Genomic DNA, 26,040 nt, shown 5'->3' with positions numbered 1-26,040 from the left:
CTTTTGTATTACAATTGAATGCATTTTTAAGTGTAATGAGTATTAAATAATCTAAATTATTGTAGATATTAGTAATAAGATCTATATAACATTATAATTATATATTAATCAAGGACCGGTTTACAGATAGTTTTGACTGTAATTAATTGTATTATAGGGAAAGCAATACATTAAAGTTTGGTTGCACTGCTCAATACATCAACCTTCAGACTCTGGAGATGGCAAACTGTCTTGCCAAGGTCGCTTACTCAATTTTAGTGTTTTATTTTCCAACCAAGTGTAATTGGTACTAACTTTGGCACTGCGCAGATGCAGGTATAACTTGAATATCCTGGCAAAGAAATAAATATTGTGGCATTAAATTTATAATGCAGTAACCAAATAAACCTTTGATTTGGTATAAAATAGTGTGAAGTTTCTTTAATGCACTGTTTTTAAACTGAATAAGAAATTTATTTTCGTAAAGAACTCTATTTTACTGATGTTTCTCTTTGACATTATTATCTCTATACAAAAAATCCCACCATATGTTGCATTGTCTCAGTCTTCATTAAACTTGTGTAATCTTGAAAATTTATTTAGATCTAATAAACCACCATAAGTGGAGTTATGACTCTTTAATGTTAAAAAAAACCCAGTTATGTTTATATTTATTTCTTAACAAAAACTTCAATTTATTTTAATGCTGTGGCATGATACTTATTGCATATTGTACTTGTATTTCATAAATAAAACATAAGGGTTCTTTGTTGAGTAAAAATTTAATTTTTACATGTGTGTGTGTATATATTGAATTTGTTTGTTTCCAAAATTTTATATTACAATATGTGTGTGTGTGTGTGTGTGTATATATATATATATATACAGGGTGTATATTATGTCTGGAAACACCCAAATATATCCTTTAATAATTTAAATATAAATTTGAAACCTCTTACATCGTGATAGAGATTGGGCATCTACTTTTTGGAAACAATGTTTTGTTATGTCACACCAACGGGGGACGTCCTGCCGAGTGGTATCGTGAATATTCTTAATGGAAGCCTATACCTTGTGATACATAATTTTAAAGGTAATAGCTTACTGAATTGAATGCCACAAACCGCATCTCAAGGGAATTATTCTATCAGAAAATAGAGCATTTTTAGTATTGAAAATTTACTGATGTTCAACAATGTAATTTTAACATGGTTCTTGCCACAAAATGTTGTTACACACTAATTTTTTATAGCATTTTTTTAAATGTTCAATTAAATAAAACAAAAATTTCATTTTAAGCTGGTTCTATTAGCACAAATTTGCCAGTTTTTATTACAGTACAATTATGGAAATACTTATGTTATTGATTTCTTATTACAAATAAAAAATAATGTATGCTGTTAGAAAAGTCTTACAACAAACGTTTTATCCTGCATTTGGTGTCAAAGCAATTGTTCGAAACTGTGTTCCTTCTACGGTTTGACAATGAGCCAATCTTGTGTAAAAATGATTCGACAGAGTTGCCTAACATTTCTTCAGTTATCAAAGCAATCTCCTCTATAATCCTGTTTCTTAGGTCTTCCAAATTATGAGGCTTTCTTCTATAAAACATTGGATTTTAAATGACCCCATAGGAAATAATCGATTGGTGACAAATCCGGAGATCTTGGAGGCCATTCGATTTCTCCTCTTCGGCCAATCCATTTATGAGGAAACCTTAAATCCAAATACTCTCTTACCTGTCTCCCATAATGGGGTGGAGCACCATCCTGCTGAAACCATACATTATCAAAGTATTCTCCTGATGCAATTTGAATAGCTGGGATTATTTCATTTTGGAGCATATTGTAGTAAAGTTCGGCATTTAAATTTCCATTGATGAAAAAGGGTCCAACAATTTTGTTACCTAAAATTCCACACCATACGTTCAGTTTTTGTGGTTGCTGTGAATGGGACTCAGTAAATCCAATGTGGGTTTTCACTAGCCCAGTAACTTGTGCCTGTTAACATTGCCATTTAGGAAAAAAGTTTGCCTCATCAGAAAATAGTATGTTGGTCAGAAAATCTCTATTGTCATCACATTTGCGCATCACAAGTTCACAAAACTCAACTCTTCTGTCGTAATCATCATCCTCACTTAACTGTTGGACTAAATGAACTTTAAATGGTTTTGTATTTATTAATTTTCAAAATCTTACTCACAGACATAGGGTGCATTCATGTTGCTGTGCAGCTTTTCTGAGCGATGTATGTGGGTCTTCAATAAATGTTTGCAAAACATCTAGTGCATGTTCTTCATCTGTTGCAGATTGTATCCTACCCGACTTTGGCCGATTACGTACACTCCCTGTCATTTCAAAACGCTCAATAGTTTTTGATATTGTTGAAACACTTATGGGATTCCTTTCTGGGAAAGTGTCATTAAACAAATTTACAAACTTCCCGATAAGATCTTTGACGATCGCCATATCCTCGCATCATCAACAGAGTAAATTCGTTCTCTTTCAGACAATTCCATTAAAATGCCAAATAAAAACTGAACTACTGTAATTAGATAACTTTTGACAGCAATGCTTCAGAGACACTGATTAACTCGACAGGAATGATATGACCTTTGTCCATTTGTAATTCCCAAGCTTAGACCTGTCTAGTGAAAGCTCCATGCTCAACAAACTGAAACCTGTAGACCAGATGATTAATAACACAATAATGTTTCTCATAGGCTAGTGACCTTTGTCTCTTTAAACCTTCCTGCTGACTGGAAAACACCAAGTACAGATTCATAAGTAATCAGAGAAAGTGACTCATAAGTTTTATTCATTGTAATAAAAACTGGTAAATTTGTACTAATGAAACCAGCTTAAAAATAAATTGTTTATATTTTATTTTAATTGAACATTTAAAAAATGCTAAAAAATTAGTGTAACACATTTTGTGGCAAGAACCATGTTAAAATTACATTGTTTGAACATCAGTAAATTTTCAATACTAAAAATGCTCCTATTTTCTGATAGAATAATTCCTTTGAGATGCGGTTTTGTGGCATTCAATTCAGTAAGCTATTACCTTTAAAATTATGTATCACAAGGTATAGGCTTCCATTAAGAATATTCACGATACCCTCGGCAGGACGTCCCCCGTTTGGTGTGACATAACAAAAACATTGTTCCAAAAAGTAGATGCCCAATCTCTATCACGATTGTAAGAGGTTTCAAATTTATATTTAAATTATTAAAGGATATATTTGGGTGTTTCCAGACATAATATACACCCTGTATATATACATGTATACACATAAAACTATATATGTTACAAAACCAGTGATAACGTTTTATATCTTAGTTGGAAATGTTCAACCTTTATAGTTGCTGCTGTTTATAATTGGAAGAAAATTTAATTTTGAAATAAAAAAAATGTTATAAGAAATGAATTCGAGAAGTATTTAATCTTTTAATTTTCTTTAATAGAGTACACCTTTGTTTATCTAGACTTCATTATTCAAAATCTTTGAATTTATAAATTTTACAGAGTGAGGGAAGCCAAATTGTTTGAGGAATAAACAATTTTTGTTCAGTTTCCACTGCAATTTGTTAAATATATTCAGCGTTCAGAATAATGCATGCAATATAACAATACTATATACGAGAGGTTGTTAATTATAAATCTGAAAGATTTAACTTGGCATTAGACCAACAATGCATAGGTACGATGACTTGTTTTTCAATGGTAACAAAAGACTGTGAAAACAATACTGATAATGAAGATATCATGATTCATTCTGATGCCATGGCACAGCTAGATTGATTAATAGATTAGTCTGAGCAATAATACAACTTTTTCAGCGTAAATTGTAACATCTGAATGATCATACTTTCCGGAAGCAATGCTAAACAAAAAAAGCCAGACTGTTTTTTTACTAAACATGCTGTAACAATATTTCTGATTATTTGCTATTCTATTTGAATCCTCTATAATTATTCCCCATAAAACGAATCCACAGATTTGTAACTTTGATATTAATACATACCATATTACAACCACTGCCGTTGAACTTCACATAGGTTATTAGAATCTGAAGAAATAGTAAGTTCTGCGATGAATGGTGTGAAGTTCTGAAAATTCATTGTCGTATTGGATCAACCCAATATCTATTCACAATCAAACATTTACAAACTGTACACATCTTAATGTAAAATTCTTTTGAATTGTATTTGCACTTTAATATTGGTAACCAGCTTTGTTTAAATATTTATCATGTGAACCATTTATCATGCTATATTCGCTTCAGTCATGCAGTATGATATGACAGTAGAGATATGTTGCACTTTCCAATTCATAGACTTAGTTTGTTTGAGCGTTTCCCACAGCATCTTGTAAGAAAATTGTACAATTAATTGCCTGCTAGATATAAATCAATCCAAAAAATAATGAACTTAAACCCAAAATTTCAGATTTGTTAAAAGAAAACATTATTACTCTATTCAAGAATATCTTTCTTATTCAATAATTTAAAATAACATTGTGAATAATAAATACATAAATTTAAATATTTTATTTTTATAACAATATTTTATAATTTAATAACAGTATACATATTTAATTCGTAAATTTATACATTTATTAGTTTGACGATGTTTTATAACTGACACTAAATATTAAGTTATATTTTAGACCTTAACAATATCACCTGTTCCTCCAGTTGTGCTGTATTAAAATATTCTAGTAATCTACACTATTTTAAATTGTAGGAATAGAGAATTTGTTTTATTCCTGAAATATTTATTACCTGAGATTGATAAAAAAGTCTTCAAGTTGATTATAATTTTTCTTAATATTGCTTTTGTAATTAGAATAAAATGTTTTTTTTTATTGCAGAAGAACCATTGTTTTGAAAGATCAAAATCTTGAAAAATAATATGTTTAGACAATCATTATTTTTATTTTTGCTTAGTCTTCCCTTATTTTTATTGATAATAGGGTGTTTTTTTATCACCTATTTTATTGGTACCTATTGTGACTGTAATTCATGTACTAATTGTTATAATCTAAAAAATTGTTTAAAGGAAATAAAATATAATGTTATCAATTTACATAAAATGTATGTGGAAATGTTCAACCTTTCCCTCTTTGTTCTATACCCCTTTTTGTAAATCAACTTTGTGTGTCTAATTGCTGAAACAGCTGTTTTTATTTCACTTTAAAAACCTCTTATTATAATCAACTAATATTCTTAATCAAATTGATCTTTTAACAAGTTCACTCCCAGAGCAGAGAGCTTACAGATACTGACTTTACTGTGTAAATCTACTCCTCAATACTGTGTTGTCGGGGAGCCAAATTGTTAAAAATATACTACATTAGTTCATGTATGTAGACTTTGTTTCTTACAGATCCAGGTAGTTCCTTCAAAGTTTTAAATGAGTATTGGGTATAGTTGTAATATAATTAGTCATTGAATGGTAGATTAAAAAGATTTCTGTACATTATTATATAAATATTAATATCAGGAAACTGAGCTTTGCTCAGTATTTTTCTGGTAAATCGTGTTTTGGGATTCATTTTATGATAATAAAATAGTGTTATCGTTTAGTTGTTATAGTGTAGTGTGTGTGTTTATAGTTTTATCGTCTGCAAACGATAACACTATAAATGCCATGGCTATTTATTGTTCTGTCATCTTCTGCATTAAAGGGTGCTAGAGCAAAAATGTGTTTTTTTCTTATTTTTGTATGAAACCTCCCGAATATGGGTGACGGAATAAAAAAAGACCTACTAATTCATTAAAAAAATGTTGGTTGCTCCATTAAAATACGTCCATGCAAACAACAGTCACCAAAGGAAATTTCTATTTGTGTGATTAGAAACCCGTTCCTCAGGGAAATGCAATGCAACGCAATGGATACACAACATTTCAAATGGTCTTAAGGAGTGACCTCATATTGCACAGCTGCATTAACAGCACATTTATATGTCGGTATATAATTATTAAGTTCTAAAGCCCTATGACATCTTCCGTCTCGGCGTCTTTGTTCTTCTCATCGGTATTCTCATTGCTTATCATTTTCAGTAGCTACAAGTTGTGCCGCAAATCTTGCAGGTGTTTCTCTCCTAGCTTGTCATTTTCAGTAGCTACACAATGTGACGTTCGCTGCCGCAAATCTTGTAGACGTTGAAACATCTAAATCATGAGACCTTTCTGCTCTTATAATATTAGTTAAGGTTTGCAGGCATTTGACTTTAACAGTACGTGTGGGACGAAGTACATAAATATATTTAATTTTAAAAGGAGTGAAATTATACAATCAAAATTTCCTTTTCTGTTTGAACCGTTGTTAATTTATACAAAAATTAAAATTTTTACTCTTTGGCATTTCTGATGAAACGTCAGCTGTGAGGTATTCGTCAATAGCTATACTACTCTTATGATAAGTCAGATGTCATTTACTATAGAATGTCAACAAAGAAATAGAAAATAAATATTGACAGTTTTTCATTGCTTGAAAACACATATAAAACAATGTTTTCTAAAAATGAAACCTAGCTAGATCGATTTACAAAATCCCTTACATACTAACTTCATAAAAATTGTTGGAGCCATTTCTGAGATTGTATATATATATGAGATTTATACGTTATGATATATATATATATATATAAATATATATAAATATATATGTGTGTATACATGTATATATACACAAGAATTGCTCGTTTAAAGGTATTAGATAACACAAATTCTAAAACTTGGTTATGCCAACAGTTAGAGGACGTGAATCTTGAAAGGGTGCCAGTCCTTGGTGCCAGCAGCTAATATTTACACGTGCCTCTAGACACATACTGGGATGTTGTTGAGATACTCGCTGGAGTAAGCTGCTAGTGGGCACTCTCGACATCATATACTCAGAGTTATCAACAGCAAAATTCATGTTGCATAATTATGTAGTTTAAGTGCATTGTTAGTTTTACCAGTATCACTACTGTCATTGATATAATTTATCAGGCTCAGGAGGTTTACCGACGGAAATATTGATACACATTAATGATTTACTTTTTAAAATGTGTAAGAAAAAGATAGTACTTTACTGTTTGTAATTGAAAATGAAACGTTAGGTTTGTATATTTTTACCATGCAAAGCATTAGTACGCTTTTGTTGTAAAATAAGGACAAATAACAAGTATTCTGTGATCAGTCCTTTGAGCGGATGCTTCTGTTCATTATATATTCCACAAACTGATACCACTGATATTTATTTTTAGTTTCTTTTATTTGATTTTTTTTATTAATTTAAATTTTTTTATCAATATCGATTTTAAAAATTTGAGTAGTTAATCATTTTAAATTTTCCAATGTTAACCATGTTAAAACGCCATACCGTTCAATAACGATCAACTTTGCCTCAACATCTACAAAAAGTTAAGATACAGTGGCACTAACATTTCGAAGCTCAAGGGACAAGTAAAAAATTCAAATCATCCAAGATTTTGAATCATGTTTTCCAAGTTTATTGTTGTAATGTAGATTGTTTATTATTAAAATATGCATAGCAAGAAAAACTTGTTCAAAAGTTTTACTCCATAATGCATTCTTCTTTCAAATGAAGACAAATCGCATTGGTCTTTTTTATGTCCCCATGCTAATTTATGAGGCTAGATGTGCAGTGGGAATGGAATAGGATAATGGCAATGGGTAGAATCTGATGAATAGCTAGTTGTATAATTTGCATGTTCCTATTTTAAAATACCATATGTAAAATGATGTATTGTTATATACATATTTATTTCCACTTAATTTATAAACTAAATGAATTGATTAAGCAATTGAAAAAAATTCCATTTATATAAAACAAAATTTGAAATATCATTTAAACTGTGAACACATTTAGGATCTAAAATTGTGTGGAAATTTGCCAAAACATACACATTACAAAGTCTAGAATAGCTTTATTGCATCGACTGCATAATTAATAATGATACTGAAAAAACAACATCAAGGTAAACAGGTCTCAAGGAGAATATAAACTGACAATGGATTTCAGTGCTAATGAACTTGAGAACGTTAGTCTCACTAAATTCCTTTGAATATTCCTTGATAAGGGGTTAAGTTGAAAAAAATGTAATGGTCTTAATAGTAATACATTTTCATTTAGGAGTTTTACTTTCTTAAGTATTTCCAAACAAACACAAATATATTAATTCATTACCTATTACGATTTCATATATACACATTTATCTTATGGAATCATATATATTGAAGGATAGCTGTACAAAAATAGAGATCAATAAATCATGTACATGGCATAGCTACTTTACGTGAAGAAAAGTGTTTGCTCCACTGTGCTTAGAGATTGTATCAAAAAAATTGTAATGCACTCAATTGTGCAGTTGATGAGACAATATGACTGTCACTTCATCTAGATTACACAGTTTTTGTATCTTTTAGTCTATGTGTCTCAGATGTTAAAACAATGTACAGGTTTGTTTTGCGCTTCTTTGTCACCAACATTCTTTGGATCTCCTTGGACGAACATGACGATTCAAGGAATCAAGTTAGTCTGAGATAGCGTCACATACCAGACAGTGCAATAAAAGGAAGGTGAACTTGAACTTAATTCAACATTCAAATCATGTAGAATTTAAAAAATATGATTACTTCATAATATTTAAATACAATTCTAATTTTGGTAAATTTAAAGGAAAAAAAGAAAAGAGTAAGTAAACATTCCAAATCTAAAAATATTTATGGATCATATTAACATAAGACTAAACAGGTTTCAACATATGTATATATACAGTAAGTACCCTCCTATGATACAATACCGGGTGTCTTAAAAGTACCAGGTCTTAATATGGGATATTTTGGGGGGTAACAATTTTTAAATAGAAATCCTTAGCAAGACCTAAGGATTGTGTAAAATTGGATTAAATGTGTATGGATACTAAAAAATTAGAAAATAAAAAACTTAATAAATTCTATGTTAATCATGGTTGTTGATTTTTGTAATAAAATGTTTTATGATTTTGTGACGTAAGGTCTCAAATTACTAGTGAGTGAATGTTGTATCTGTCTTACAGTAACTTTAAATGTAACAAACTGTAGGGGTTTCATAACAAAATTCAAACTTTAATTTGCCACCAAATTTGATAGAGTAACATTACAGACCTCCAGTTTGTGCCATTATTCTTATTTTTATAATACCTTTAAAATGAGATGTCACTGGCTAGGGTAAAAAGTTTGAGAATCCCAGTATTTTTACTGTCTATACAGATATATGTAAATATATCATTAGATAGAAAATATCATTAGATAATCATATAATACTCGTAGTATAAATATATTATGTTGGTATATTCAATTTATAGAGAATCATGACAAATAATGTAAGGATTCTCAGGTCATTTACAATAATGGTTATTATTATAATTGTTTTTGAATTCAATTCAAAACACCTGCAATACAAATTTTGAGAAGTTAAAATAATATAGCAACAATACAAGAGAACACAATAATTACTGTAACTATTGTAATCAAAGTTCTAACTAACTATGGACTTAACTCTAACTTAGTATGGAAATCTTGCAATTAAACATGCTTTAGAATACATTCATTGTTTAATCTTAATTATCTATCTAGAGAGTTTAAAAGTTGTTAGCTGTTTATATTTTTGGGAAATTTTTATTTTAGATAATACACAACATAAGCTTGAAAAAAATGTTTTAGAACCTGAAAGAAATTTCAAATACATTTTATGATTATATTTTTTATATATTTGAAAGCTTTTAAAGTTCACGGCTTCAAAACTTTCAAAGGGAATAGGTATTAGGCATTGTAAAGCAGAACAGTAACAGGTTTTAGAATTCTTAACAATAATCTTGAAGGCCTAAAAGATAAAGGCCATAAAGACTTCTGAGGACTACTGTACTGTTACTGCGCAATAACATTGCTGCAGTTAGATAGAATACATGAACTAACATAATTACTAACTGACTGTAACCATTTAATATTATCTGAAAACTATCCATTCAGATAATAAACACCACACAAAGCTAAAAATAAAGGATTAAGAATCTCCAAATCCTAGAACTATTTAATATATTTTTTACGACTAAAACATTTATTATGTTAAACTTTTAAATATCAATTGCATTACTGTTGATTAGTTTCAATGCAGCTTTTAAATTTAATTTAGTACAAACCCTTTTTTAATGTGTGTGTATATATATAAATTTATATATAATTTTTTACTGTTTAACCGCTATATTTATTTCATTTAGTTCTAGAATAAGTGCAATGTCCATGTATTTTTGACTGGACTATCTGGTGGCATTTTAATATAGACGGTGTCAATACTTGTATTAGGTCTTGAGGCAATAAGGGTGATTTGATTTACGAGTAGATCTTGTAAAGATTAAAAAATTGAGAAGCTTTTAAAGTTTAAAAAATTATATACAAGATAGTTGTACATGTACCAGGACACATGTTGTGCATCAGGCTTTGTTAAGTTTCGGTACCATAAGCAATATTCGGTTATCAATGTCTGAAAAACTACCTATAGGTAACAACCACCAAATTGTACTAAAAATTACCTGAAGTCATGACAGGACTGCTGTCTCCCTAGACCTACACTGTTTGTGAGGACATACATGATGTACAATAGTTGTATACATGATGGTATCCTCGCCAGATGAGGAACATCCACTGAAGGTACAGGTGCCATCGTCAAAATTTATTTTGCCCATGCAGAAATGAATTTTCATCCAAAGCTCAAACCCATTCATTCTTATGAAATCTCTCTCAGTAATAGACTTAACTGAGTGACGAATATGCCCTATCATTGAATTCGATCTTAGAAATGTAACCTATGTAAAAATTTCCAGAAAAGTTACACACAAAATTTCAAAAGATATCTTATGGAAGACAAAAATTTTATCTGTCTACCTGAGTGATAGAGCAAAATATAAAATATTTTAAGTCTGTAGCTCGAACCATTCTCAAGATATACCGAGGTCAGTAGCGCTCAGCCAAATCCCTTGGAAAGACGTGCATCATCATCAAACTGAGTGTTACCTATGTAGAAATATAGGTTTATGCAAAATTTATATTCTATAGCTCACTTTGTTGACAGATAGACAGACAGAAGTGGTATTTTACCAGCTCCCTGAGTGATAGGCTTCACTAACGCTCAGTCAATTAATGTGCTAACCATTAGAGTTGTCTTATCATCAGCATTAAACAAATTAAACCTTGAGAACTATTAATGGATTGATTCTATTTAAGTCCACACATAAATTGCCCTTTCTTCAGACTGTTTTGAAAGATATATAATAATTTACATCTGGTTACTTCGATTTTATAGTCCATTATTATAATTTAAGGTTCCATATAATCCAAATTGTACTGTACTGTAGTACATTAATTCAACTTATTGCACCTTAACTGTACATATCAAACAATAAAATTTATTCGGAAACATATAAAAACTTATTGAGTAGTGAGGCTCACCAAGGCCAAACATCAGGAGAAAGCAATCAGCATATGCAGAACACAGACCTTGAAATTCCTGCATAGGTGTTATCAGGACTAAGTTATGACAGAGAGGCTCCGCCTCTAATCTTTTGAAAGTATAATAACAGCAATCGCAATAGAATGTTTAATTCATAAAAATGAAAAGTTACTGCTGGTGGAAGTCCAACGCTTCTTACCCTCTTAGAAAACATTTTTAAAGTCATGTCCAATTAATTTTTCATTTCATTTTCATTTTTCAGATTTTATGTGCTTGATTGTAAAATAAAATTTCAAATACCAGTCTCTTAAATCAACAATGGAATCTTCACTATATTTATCATACTCAGATTATGACTACCATTTTCAGAATTTTATACATTTTCTTTTTAAAGAAATTTAAATTTACTGTAGTTATATTAAAACTAACATTTTGAAATGCGTTGTTTGAATCATCATGGTAGTAATAACACTCAAAAAGTAGGATAGACAATATTGTGCTTAAGTAATAAAACTATTTTTATGTGATTAAGACGAAAATTTATTTATACTAATACTACTACTTAGATAGTAAGTCACTATGTAATGTTATAAATTGAGTCTCCTTAAAAATACATTTTTTTAATCAGAACTAAGCTTCCTTAACTAACACATTTTATTTAAGCCTTCATTTGTGATGAAAGATTTGTTAGCTCCATTACCTTAAAATTTAGAAGTTGGTAAACCGTTTTGTGCAATATTAAAACTTTAAATGGCTGTAATTTTTTTTTATAAATTCCATTTTCTATGTCTCATATTAAAACGATGTCCAACTTAACCTACACTTTTTCGCTTTGCATACATTTCTTCATGTAATCTTGATATTAGTCATCAACTTTTGTCCTCTTTGTTTTTGAAATAAATTCCTTTTTTTAGTCCTTTCCACCCTCTTTGGAAAATTCTGTGAGACAAAAACTTAAAGTTCAAATACAATCACTTACTTATAATGAATTCAGGTTCTATTTTGCATGCTTTTATTTTAAGACACTTTCTTTTGAAGTACTAACAAACATTTTATATATGTGCTTAATCTGGTCTAACTCCAATGGTGAGAAAAATCTTCACCAAAATAGATTGTTATAGTTGATTCGGCTAATAATAAATCTTAAACATCTTGGCACTGTGTATTCCTTGCCAGACATGAATGGAGGCATGTCTAAGTGTCCGAGCACCAATCGGGTGGTGGGTAGAGGGGAGTTTACCCCTCTCGTGCCGTCAATTACCACCTGACCACGTGAGTGGTCCTTTTATAAATTTTTGGTTGGATGTGGACACTATTTTTTACGTGCAGTTTTTTTTACGTGCAGTTTTTGACAATGAATGACAACAAAGAGACAATAGTTGCTGGTTGGCTGCTTGAGGAAGAGGAAATTGAGGATGTTGTTGGTACAGAAAATGTTTCAGATTTTGATGCTGTAAGCCAACATTGTGAAATTGACACTAACTCTGAACAATCTGATGCGGGACCTGACGAATATGCAAATATTTCTACTGCTCCAACCCTATTGGCCTATTGGCTCTAGCGAATCGTGGACATCCAAGCACTTCAGGATAACGTGGCAAGAAAAGATATGCAATCTAATACTGCTTATTATGAATTTCGAGTTTAGCTCCAGTTCACCTTCCTTTTATTGTCAGATACCAGACACTACAATAAAAGGAAGGTGAACTGCAGCTAAATTCGAAATTCAATTAAAAGGCAGGGTTTTGAAGGCCCTAATCAGCCTACCTCATGAATCAGGTACAGTACCATTCAAATTACCAACTGCCTCCAGTACGTTGTTAAAACTAACTTCACCGCTCTAAATTTCTTTAATGAGAAGTTAGGGTACTTCTTACCATTCTTGTTAGAAGTTTTTTCATGAGTTTACTTCCTGCTGGCTGCCTATTACCATTGATTAAAATATAGTGCAATTCCTAACTTTCCAAAATACTAGGAACACTTAACTTAATTACTCGCATTACACAAAATAGCAACGATTCTTTCACAGTTCAGCTAGGCATACAAATTCAATCGGTATATGACACACATTTTGCATTTATTGTACAGAAAATAATATTTGGAATTCTAATATGAACCGTGATTTTAGAACTGAAAAAACCTTGATATTTTAACAAATAAATTGCGAGTTTGATATAGTGAAAAACATGGTAGAGCCAGTTGCTGCAGCAATGGTGAAAGTGACACTGTAGCAGCTGGTTGATCTTCACACTGAAGTTAGTTTAGCTAAGCTATAAAGGGAGAATAGTCAGAATGCGGTCGTAATGTGTTAGATTAGTTATTCACCTGAGATGTCGAAACGTAGTGTTATTGATTTCCTGATCACTAAACAATGGCAAATGTCCAGAAAATTCCTGTTTCCCCTTCACTTGAATAGGGTTAAATTTTGATTTATAATACAGACATACACACTGTACATTATTATAGGGAGGTTAACACATAAAACAAACTAAATGAGCATATCAGTAACTGACACCTCAACCATATTGTAGGCCATGTTGAAAGGGTTTATTTCATTTAAATCTGGTACAGTTCCAAACACTCAATCAAGTTCTTAAGCTACTTATTTTCAAAGAATCAGCTTCGGTATTATTACGGCAAAGTGGCATAAACAGGATAAGTGAACATGTAAGAAACAAACAACTGACATTGCACAAATCACTTTAATGGACAACAAAACTTGTCACTTTATTGCAAAATAAAAAATGCAAATGACATATAAACTATTGCTTTAACAATAGAGCTGTAAGAGATACACTCATTAAGTACAAAAACGTGGCTGCAATACACGCTTGGGGTGCCCCGTATCACGACTACATACTACACATTTAGCCAATATCATAGTTTGTACTAATTTCTTTCTAACTACAATTTTATCCTTCCTTTACCAATATTGGCAATTTAATTCATTAGAAACTACGATACTGTCATGGTCAGTATTATACATAATTAAGTATTTCAATCTCGGTTGAAGATTTGCAAATAAAACTTCACAGTCCTAAAAGTAATAAAATCATTAAGATCCTTGAAAACTAATTAATATTACAAATTACCACAGCCTTAGATAAGGTGGTTTTTATTAAATTAAAATAACTTCAATTGTTATCAAACCAAAACAAAAATATAACATATTTACTGTTAGTGTGTAGAGCAACTTGTGTAATAATAGACATAAATGTGAACAAAGTAAAATCAAAGTATTGACAAAGACTTGTCTGCAAATGTTGAAAGCTTTCATTTTTCTTTAAAGATATAACCACACAATAAAACATATAATAATTATACATATATAAAGTACAAGTTCATTTTAAAGTTAACAAATACTTGTTGTACTCCCCTAACTAAACATAGGAATTAGTTCAGCAAATTCCCAAAGTTGTAGTTCTCAAATGGGATTTAGACTGGTTAATAATAAGTAATGCCTGATAATTAAAAAAAAAGAACAAACCATTAATAGAAAACTTAACTAGGCTTTTCTTTGAGCGTTAATTTAAAATGAATTTAAAAAATAAAATGTTATATTCAAATGTAAAAATGTACACTTCAAATGTTATTTTTAGACACATTTTTGACAAAATATGATCAAAATAGTGAACATTTAGGACAAATTTGACCAAGAAAATATTGTGGAATATTCTTAAAAATGGTTTAAACTTAAATTTAATATACCAACATAAAAATAATAAAATATAATTGGAGTCCTAAAAGTTACTTTAGTGAAATCTGAGTCAAGTTTACAAGCTCATTAAGTTCATGCGTTTTATAACATTTAATAGGCAACTTGAACAACTACATATTAATATTTAAACTCAACATCAAACATAAATTATTATATCAATAATTACTTAATTAAGCATACAATAATCTTCCTTCCATGGCTATATAGATGGAAGTGTGTCGGGATTTCTGTAATTATTAATTTTTAGCACTTACTTTTCTCTTGCATCTTTAATAGATACTAAGAGCCAAAACATTGATGGCAGATACCACTACAAGGTAAAAATATTCTATTAGTACTGATACTGAATACTTGCATACTCAATATCAGTAAGAAACACAGTGTCTCTATTCTTGAGCGTTGTTATTGTTTTGTTGTATCACTTAAAGAATGAAACGAGAAGTGGAAAAAGTGTTGTGATTAACAGTCTTTCAAACCCTGTCAACAGTGAAATCGCCAAAAGTTAAATAAAAGTTACATTTTTAAATATTAATCTAAGATAGGTTCTTGTCTGGTCTTTCTTCTAGGTAATTTATTGTTCAGTTACAATAAATCAGTGCCACTATTTACATATTTATTATTTACATATTAATTTTGATAATTGTATTTTTAAAAAGAGCTTAATTTACTTCTTTTTATTATTCAACACTATTGATTAACCTTACCAAAACATATTCTAAAAAAAGAAACTGTACTTATTAAAACAGATTAATTTTGTTATGAAAAAGATTCCTATTATTCATTTTAGAATTAATTACATCTCAAGGAAAATGGAAATTCATAGGACTTAATTTTAATTTTACTCATATAGTGTTTACTGAAATGTATTTTTAATGGTTTCATTTACAAGAAAGTACTCCCAAACTGTGGAGGTAGGGAAATAACCTGTAGGCCTATATAAAGCATTACAAGTACGGAAATGCGGATTTTAAGTTTCCTACTCCATAGAGAACAGGACTATGATGAACCAGTCAGTATTTGTATGTGGTATCACTGGTTAACTGTATTAAAAGTAACGGTTTCAGACCCTTACTGATTTATCCCTATCTGCAGTCACAATCAAGTGACTTAGAATACTGATTACATTTAGTCCTACACAATTTTGAAAGGGAATGAAATTTAAAGAACATTGAGATTTATAAACAGAACAATGCATGATCAAGTGTGGAATGTAATCTATTGACTTAGTAATATAATTTGAAGTAACTAAAAATGAGAACCAATTAAGAATTATATATTATCTCAAAAGATGATTACCTCCCAAACCAGTTGAGTAGATGTTGTTCCTACCTGTAGATAAACGTGAATTATTTTTCAAGTTATTAATATAAATGATTTTAAAACTGTTTCTAATACTAAAATTCTTTGCACAAACAGAGAAGACATCTGTGATATATGCTATTACACATAGCTATATATGATCATCAATAACGATTACATGAATTTTGATCTAAAACAATGAAAAATGTTTAACTTTCTTAGCTATATATGATCATCAATAACTATTACATGAATTTTGATCTAAAACAATGAAAAATGTTTAACCTTCTTTGTGGTAATATACGGTTATCCGTTTAGAGAACAAACGTTGACTCGTTAATTTCTTATATTGTGAAATAAGATTGGATCAAAAACATAACTGAAATATCTCTTGAATCTTTAGGAGATATCCTAACATTAGCTATATTTTTGTTGGTTTTATACCATGATGTCATTACCTGCTGAAATATGACTGCGTTGGCCATTTTGATCATTTGTTTAATTATAGCTAGCACAAGTAAATAATTGCATTGTGTTTATATGGTGATTTATGGTGTAATATTGTAATTAAATGTTGTGGTTTTACTTAATGATTAGTGCTGTAATGCCTACAAATTCAACAATATTTGACTTTATTATTTTCATAAATCTTCAAGGGATGATATTGTTTAATTAGTTTTTTTATAATTTTTCTATATTTTATACATTATTTGATACACATGAAGAAATACTTTATGTATTTATTTGTTAGAAGAAACAGAACAACACTGGGATAAATATCTATCAATTGTATAAAGATGAAAACACAGAACAGCAAATGTAGACTCTATTCAGCTGGTTGTTAGGAAAACAGTTGTTAGGAAAACAACATTCATCATAACCAAAAAAAAAAAAAAAAAAAAAAAAAAAAAAAAAAAAAAAAAAAAAAAAATTAAAAAATTGCATTAATTGAATTATGTTCTTCAGTGAAATAATGTTTGTTTTGAAAACCAAATATTGATTTTTTTACAAACCTAAGCTTATTGCTGAATAAAGAAAGCAGCAGGTATGTTTAGCCAATATTATTAAATTGAGTTATTAATAATCATCATCAACTGCTCAGATATTGTAAATGTTGAGACTGACGCAGGAATACAGAAACGGAAATACTGACAAGTACCAAAATAGGGTGGGCAGCCAACATCTTATTTGATTCACTTCAAATATAATTTAAAGCGGCATAACGATATGTCCTTATCATCAGAATTGCACAAAACACATATCTGTATTGTCTTATTTAAGTTTATTGTGTAAATTATAATTTACAAAAATACTATGAATGTGTAAATGTACGGATTTATGACCGTTTAGAAGCAAATTGGATTGCTTTTTGTGTGAAAAATCAATTATAAACAATTGCTATTCTTTTATTGACATTCAATAAGGTGCACACACATACACAGAGCGTCTACATGTACTATTTTTTTATATGTTCTTTCATGAAATAGAAAAAATTAACTCACGTAAAAAATAAAATTTTTTAAATTTGTAAATTCCCATTAATTAAACCAGAGTTCTACAGCGCTATGACGGTTAAGCTACAAGTGGGTGGTTACTACATGTTTTATTCATTAATTCTACAAAAATATTCAATGAGTATATTTATGTATTTTTACTGCAAAAATACATAAATCAACAAGATTGAAAACAAACACTGGAACTTTTGAATTTTTCATCAGTCATTGAACGTTATAAGTTTCTCACTAACCCAAATAATATCCTGCATTCTAATTTCCTTTAAATTTTTGAGGATCCTAGAATAAATATATGTTATATTGCCCTAAAGAAGTTTTTCAAAATAAAGAAATTCAAATTAGTAAACAATCAAAAAACTTACAAACTTTGACTCTAATGCATAACACCTGGTTTACTTTAAAATAATTTATTTACCCTATGGTGGATGTTTGATACTGGAAGTTTTGTTCCAGAATAATTCTTGTCTTGAGTAAACTATCTGATGAGGAACCGAAAGTTTTATATGAAGAGACATCGGAGATGTATTATGATATTTTTACCATTTCAACAAGTAAAAACTTATAAAAATGCATTTTTAAGATTTCATAAAACATAATACCTATTTAGAAATTAAAATTAGATGTCATTTATTAGCTAATTCAATGTTTTGTAAAACTTTTTGCAGCACATTGAAAAGAACAAAGTGATAAAAAACATAACATAACATAAGTTTGTATAATTAAAACAATAGGGTATACTCATTTTGATAATGTTATTTGTAATTTGCTTCACTTGTGACCCCTAATAATACTTCATGGTTAATAATATTATTAATTTAGTCTTGAGCTACAGAGTTCATTGACTGACAGATGTTATTCACTAAACAATAAAAACCGAACCAAAAATAAAAAGCTGTAAATAGTTCTGAAAAGAATATTTTATTTTATTTGGCCATTAAAAAATACAATGCAATAATCTGGAGAATGCATTTAAAACTTATTCATTAACCAGTCAATCTATACTTCTTCTATAGAAAAAAAACTAAAGAAAGTACCCATTTCATAGTAATACTCAATAAATATCATTGAAACACAGTAGTATAAAACAAACCTTTTAAAATGAGAACCTCAATAAGGTCAAGCTAAATTATATAAAACAATGACTTATTATGTAAAATAGAAAGAAATATCACATATTGTTTTAAAAAGAAAAATATATCATCAGCCTTTTACTCATAGATGATTCTACAGTGTACAACTAAGAAGAGACATAAATACAAAACTAACCAAGGATTAAGTCACTGGATCGTGTGAATCTCTACAGCAAATATCTAATAATAAATCTAGCTAACCGGTACTTGAGAGGCATTACCAAGCATTGCTGTATTGCAGCCACAAACAAGATCGGGTCGAACGCTAAACCACTGCACTCAAGTCGTTCTTAATGACAATTAATTATTCGAAATTGAAATAAATAAATAAATATGGATCGAAGTGTCTATTGGCAGAGCACACCAAACATTCACATAAGTGCCAACAATTCACAACAAAACATTGGCTAGTTTGTAACAGGCGATCAATATCCGCAAACCTGAAATGAAAAACATTGTATTTATTATTCATAATTCACAAAGTGAATGTTAAATATTGTAAATTGACGCAATAAGTATTTGTTTTAAAAATTTCAGTCTTATTTTTGGAGAGCCAAAAAAAGCAACATATAAATACCATATTATTAAAGAATGGGACTATTTATAAATTTATTACTATTTATCTCAGCTAATAATGACAATTCTTAGGTTTCTTACAAAACCATCACAAATTCTTATTCATGAAACTGTTTATATTTTTGTTTTATTAATATAAAAAAATTAAATTATTATACATTATAATAGGATTTCGTTTTAGGAATATTTTATAGAGAATTTTGTTTTTTGCAAAACAGCAAGCAGTAAACACATCCTGAATGAAGTTAATCTGTTCAATGTGAAGATTGCTATTTATATTTCTGGCCTGACACTACAATAATAAGTATTTGTAATCAAATCTAGTTTTATTATTTTTCAAAATATTTTCTATTATTTTCCATATGTTTGAACCAATTTTCAAAGCATTTTTTTCCACTCTAACTGAGGAAGCTCCAAAATATGCGTTTTGAACGCAAAAACAAATTCTGGTGTTGAAAAACAAACAATTTTTTTATGTACCGGAACGAAAGAAGTCATTGGGTGCCAAATCAGAGCTGTATAGTGGATGGCCAATCAACTTAACCTTCTGACTGGTTAAAAGTTAAATTGTTTGAGAGGTGTGAGAGCGTGCATTGTCATGATGATTGGATTTATATTTCTGGCTTGATACTACAATAGTAAGTATTTGTAACCAAATCTAGTTTTATTATTTGTCCAAATATTTTCTATTATTTTCCATATGTTTGAACCAATTTTCAAAGCATTTTTTCCCACTCTAACTGAGGAAGCTCCAAAATATGCGTTTTGAACGCCAAAACAACTTCTGGTGTTGAAAAACAAACAATTTTTTTTGTACCTGAACGAAAGAAGTCATTGGGTGCCAAATCAGAGGTGTATGGTGGACGGCCAATCAACTTAACCTTCTGACTGGTTAAAAGTTCAATTGTTTGAGAGGTGTGAGAGCGTGCATTGTCATGATGATTGGATTTATATTTCTGGCCTGACACTACAATAGTAAGTATTTGTAATCAAATCTACTTTTATTATTTTTCAAAATATTTTCTATTATTTTCCATATGTTTGAACCAATTTTCTAAGCACTTTTTTCCACTCTAACTGAGGAAGCTCCAAAATATGCGTTTTGAACGCAAAACAAATTCTGGTGTTGAAAAACAAACAATTTTTTTTGTACCTGAACGAAAGAAGTCATTGGGTGCCAAATCAGAGCTGTATGGTGGATGGCCAATCAACTTAACCTTCTGACTGGTTACAAGTTCAATTGTTTTAGAGGTGTGAGAGTGTGCATTGTCATGATGATTGGTTTGTGTGCTACTTTGACGTTTCCCGAATTTCTCCAATGACCTGACAAAAAACCAAATGCCACTATTGCCACATGACCGGTAATGCCAAAGAAACAGGCAACCATTTGTTTCAAGGTCCTTCTTCTTACACGCAACAGTAATATGGATCGAACAAAACACTTGTTGAATTTGGTTCGTCTTGAAACACCCACACTGGTGGTTGCGGTTTCGTTTCGGGTCATATGACTAGCTCTATGATTTGTCACCAGTGCAGATGTTACACACAGGCCTTGACGCATCTTTAGCAAATGTTTTTAAAATTTTATTGCACTAGTCGACACAAGCCTTCTTTTGAGCATTGGTCAGGTTATGCAGAATTCAACGGGAACACATTTTTTTACGGCCAAATGTTTATGTATTATCTATTGGTGCTAGTCATACTAATGCCCAAAGATGGCTCAATCCCATGGTAAGTCACATGACGATGGTTATCAATTCAAGCACAGCATCATTGTTTGCAAGCAAAATGATGGATTTAGGACAGCCTTCACGATTTCTTCCTAGAATGAACATCGGTCACGTTTGAAATCACTATACCAGCTTTTTACAGTGCTTTAGGATGGGGCTTCATCACTAAATAATGTATTAAGTTCATTAATGCACTCTTGTCATTATAATCCATGTCAAAAGTTATGAAAATTAATTGCACAAAAGTATTCACAGGTCAATTAAATTTTTTTACTAGAGACTAAACTTTTCAATTAACTGAAAACAACACTAATCGGACTCAAATGGCAAATTGTTATGGTTGAGGTTATATTCAACAACGTAAAGATTACACAGGAAATGTCAGATGATGACCGGAAACTGTCAGTGTTGCCAAGGCCAAAAATATACATAGCAAACCTTGTATGCACTGCTTTATAAATACAATAAAAAAATATTCTACAGTAAAATGTTTAACTAAGTGTTCAAAATATTTAAGATTATTGCACTTTTTTTATTAAAACTGTATTGTAAAATAGATGATTTAGGTAAAATCTCACTATGTTAAAGTCAACTATCCTTCAGAACAAAATTATAAAATACATTCTTCAGAACAAAATTACAAAATACATTCTACAGTATAGAATACAAGGTGAGAGCCAATTTTCATTGTATGAAAACAAATAAAATTATCATGAAAATCCTAAGAAAGAAATTTAGTCACAGCCTCGTGACTAAATACAAGCCTCGTGGTACTTTTCATGAGGGTCAAAAAGAAGAAGATAGTGAAAGGTTGATAACTACCAAATAATAAAATATTTCAACGGTCACATTAATGTAGCCAATCATCAGACAAATAAAAGTTCTATCGGCGTCATCGAATGAGATACACTATGTAAAAGTCTCCATTGTCAGCCTGTTTATCTTGTTGGCTGGTGCTGAGATAAGTACTATTTACATGTCTGAAGAAAAAAGCACATGAACAATCTACACACTATCATTTGGTATTTTTAACCCTTCAACTAAATTCTCACTTTTACTCTACCAAGACTAGTGTGATCATTAATTGAGTTTTTTCTAACGTAAAATTCCTTTATTGATTACGTGACCACTGGATTATGCGATTACACAATGTTATGCCAACTGGTTTTAGCTTTCAGTGGAATCCAAAATCAGAACAAAACTAAAACTTCACAACAAAAATAAAATACACCAAATGTTTTTCAAAAAGATTGTTTTTTTCTAAATACAACTATCACAGACTTTAGATAATTAAACCATTATTTTAATCTATGTCTGCTTGTTATGTTCCCGTGTAATATTCCTGTGTGCTATTTGAATATTGGCACTGTAAGAGTAAATATTCTCTACCTGTTAGGCCTCTGCAGCTGGTGCCAGATGGGAGGACTTGGGAGTGTATGCTGTGGCGTTGGGGTCGAGGTTGGACTGGGCCGAGGGACTGGGACTGTCCGCCAGTCGCAGTTTGGACGTGTTACAGCTGGGAGCCGGGCCAAACGTCTCAGTCGGCATCACAGCCAGCACCTGCGCCATCTTCGCCTTCAGCTCCTCCATCTCCCGCTCTTGCTGGCGTATCAAATCTGACAGACACTCATTGCATGAGCAGACATTCAATTCTGTTACCATACATACCAAATCACAATCTTCTACAGTAGATTTGGTTTAACGTTTGATCAGATGTTCTCTTGTTCTGATTTGGGAAGTAGTGACAACACAGATAACATTAATATATGCGAATAATGTGTTAAGCTCCCTTAACCTTCCTGTCTGAAATCTGACACTGGTAGACTGACTCATGTAATCTGGAGTCAGTGTTTAAAGTCGGTGACAAAGACTTTCACAATGAACTCTCTCATAATTTTGACACTGCACTAAGTGGAAAGTGAATGGAGCTTAACTTATTATTCGCGTTGAATCAACTCTTCCCACTGTAACTATATTATTAATAGGTGACTATGTATAAGGGGATACAAAAATTAACAGGATTAACACTACTGGGGGCAGGGCTTGTGTAGTGTATAACTCTCCAGCGTTGTTGTCTACCTGGTGACATTCTGTTCGGTTAGTCATTATTTTTGCTAATGCTGTTTTGTTCGTTTTCTTATTATGGTATGTTTCAATAAACGACATTTATGGTGTTAAATTTTGCTTCCAGTTCTGTAAAAATGCTACTGAAAAGGTTATAATGTTGAAACCAGCTTACAAAAATGACACAATTTGGAAAAAAACTCAAGTGTACAAATGATTTTCTTGTTTTAAAAATGGTAACATATCTATCTACTGATGACAAACTCAGGGGTTCTGGTCAACCATCAAATCTACAAACAGAGAAAATGTTAATAAAATTCAAGAATTTGTATTAACTTAAATGACAACTGAACAATTGTTGATATGTGGGATTATTTAGATATGATATAATGGATATGACTCCGAAAGCGTAAGTTAAGCCAGTGGAAGATGTCACTGTCCTGCCACCTAAAAAGAGTTGTTAAATATCAATTGCTACATATCAAGAAACACTTTCTGACCTCAAAACCAACAGAAATCTATCTACCAAATTCTGTATGGACATACAGATGGACAGATACCACAACGATTTAGAGAAGGCCTGTAAGGTCCTTAATAGGGTGAAGTGAGCTAAGATGAAATACAGCTTGTTTTAGCTTACTTTTATTTATTCACAGGCCTGTAGTAGTTTTGCTTGTGAATAAAGTAATCAAACTACCATGAACTTGATTGCGTTTACCTAACAATTGTTAATTCAAGCCGTCTTTGAACAATTATTAGGTAAAGATGACCAAGGACGTGGTAGTTAAGATTAATTTTTCACAGGCAAAGCTAGAGTTGATGATGGCTGAATCCCATTATAATGGCATAATCTAGGGATGAAATGACAATGATTTATTTACACTGCTTAACTGAAAATTGAAGTAATTTTTAATGGCTGCCATTTCCGGTTTGGTTGTCCAATTGAGGTCAGGTTTGTGGAATTGTACTATACTAATAAAGACCATTATAATTTGATGTGCACACCAACCTATGCTTACATTTAACATTTTCTTTTGACTCCTTATGGGCAGTACTCCTGAGGAAGTAGTGGATTACTGGATATGTGTTGAATTAATTTTTTGTCCAGTAAATTTGTACAAAATAAATTTAAAATAATTGAAGAATATAGAAAGAGAGTGAGGATAAGATCGAGAAAGAGGAGGACAGTTCGAGAGGAGAAAGGAAAGGAAAATGAGGAGGGTACCAAATGTTTATACATTATAAAACAGCAATTTTGTAGTCCTCGTACTCACTTTCTCTAATTTCTAGTTGACGCTTGGCTTCTCCCAATGCCGAGAAGAGGTCTAATTTGATACGAGTCTCTGCGCTGAGACTGTTCTCAAGATGTGCGTTTTTGTCTTGCATAGCAGACAGAGCTGACATGAGTATCTCAGACTCATTGTGATTTTCTTTGTACTGCCTCAAACACTAAAACACACATTTTTGAAGTGTGACCAGAATTATTCAAAAATTATCAATTTCATATTTTTAATACTCCATCATGTTATTTGTGATTGTTATTTTTTAAGAATTTTAGTCAAGATTTAAAATGTAAATAAATGAAAAACTGTAATTATTTTTTTTTTAAGCGAATAAAACCAGCATTTAAATAATTTAATCACATCATAAACAAACATTACAGACAACAATTTTTAGAACTACATAAAATAATAATGAAATTTATCGTAATAACCTGAAAACCCCAGAATTACTTCTATGTTTCTATAAAAAGGTCTAACTGGCCAAGAACCTGTACATTTAATGTATTGGGGGTTTCTTGAAGGAAAAATTGTTTCTTCCCCATTACGAATACCCAATATCGACATTGTGAATTGTTTGAAAATAATCTTTGTCAAATTTCTGGTTCCATTTTCAATGTTTATTTAGTGAACATAGCTTTATGTGAGGGTAAAAATGAAAACACCATGTCTTACATCAATGACATTAGCAATGTCATTCATGTTCCTAACCATATTTTATGCTTACTTCTCTTTATACAGAAGGAAATAGCATTTGTGAAAAGGTTCATAAACATATACAATAATGTTCAAATCATCACAAAGAAAATGAGTGTATAAATTTAAACACTTCCAAGTAAAATATGTTGGGAGGCACTGGTATCAACAGTTATTTTAGTTTAACTCACTCAAATGCAAACAAAATTGTTATTAGTGGTGGATATGAAAGGGTACCCCTCCAATCCAAAGGTAATCTTCGATATTCATGTAACTTGCTTTCAGCATCTAAATGATCAAAAATTTCTCGAGCAAAACTGAAAATTTGACTTTAGAGGCTTTTAAAATCCAATGAATAAAGTCAGACTTTTGTCAGAAACAACCTTTAACTTTCAATGATAGTAAATTACTGAATACCACAAGGGTTGCATTTTCACCAGCCGTGCAACTAACTGCAGCAAGAGAAATGTTTCATTTATAAGCCCTTGCTCGGTTAATGTAGCAATCCTGATCATGTTTGGAGTGTAATCATATTAAAATTTTCTATGTATAT

General features: G+C 30.6%; 1 protein-coding gene across 1 annotated transcript in view; it reads right to left on the bottom strand.

Moving 5' to 3' along the window:
- Positions 1-14,163: 14,163 nt before the first annotated feature.
- Positions 14,164-26,040, bottom strand: part of LOC124362241 (macoilin) — a 35,540-nt gene continuing 23,663 nt past the window's right edge. Inside the window, exons 12-14 of the mRNA XM_046816580.1 lie at positions 24,786-24,960; positions 22,837-23,063; positions 14,164-19,581 (exon numbers count right to left, since the gene is read on the bottom strand). Coding sequence (XP_046672536.1) covers positions 22,840-23,063; positions 24,786-24,960 — 399 coding nt within the window. The 3' untranslated portion in view covers positions 14,164-19,581; positions 22,837-22,839. The remainder of the gene's footprint in view (positions 19,582-22,836; positions 23,064-24,785; positions 24,961-26,040) is intronic.

Source organism: Homalodisca vitripennis, chromosome 5, assembly GCF_021130785.1.
Source record: "Homalodisca vitripennis isolate AUS2020 chromosome 5, UT_GWSS_2.1, whole genome shotgun sequence".
Classification (NCBI taxonomy): Eukaryota; Metazoa; Arthropoda; class Insecta; order Hemiptera; family Cicadellidae; genus Homalodisca; species Homalodisca vitripennis.
This window is presented reverse-complemented; position numbering and strand designations above follow the sequence as displayed.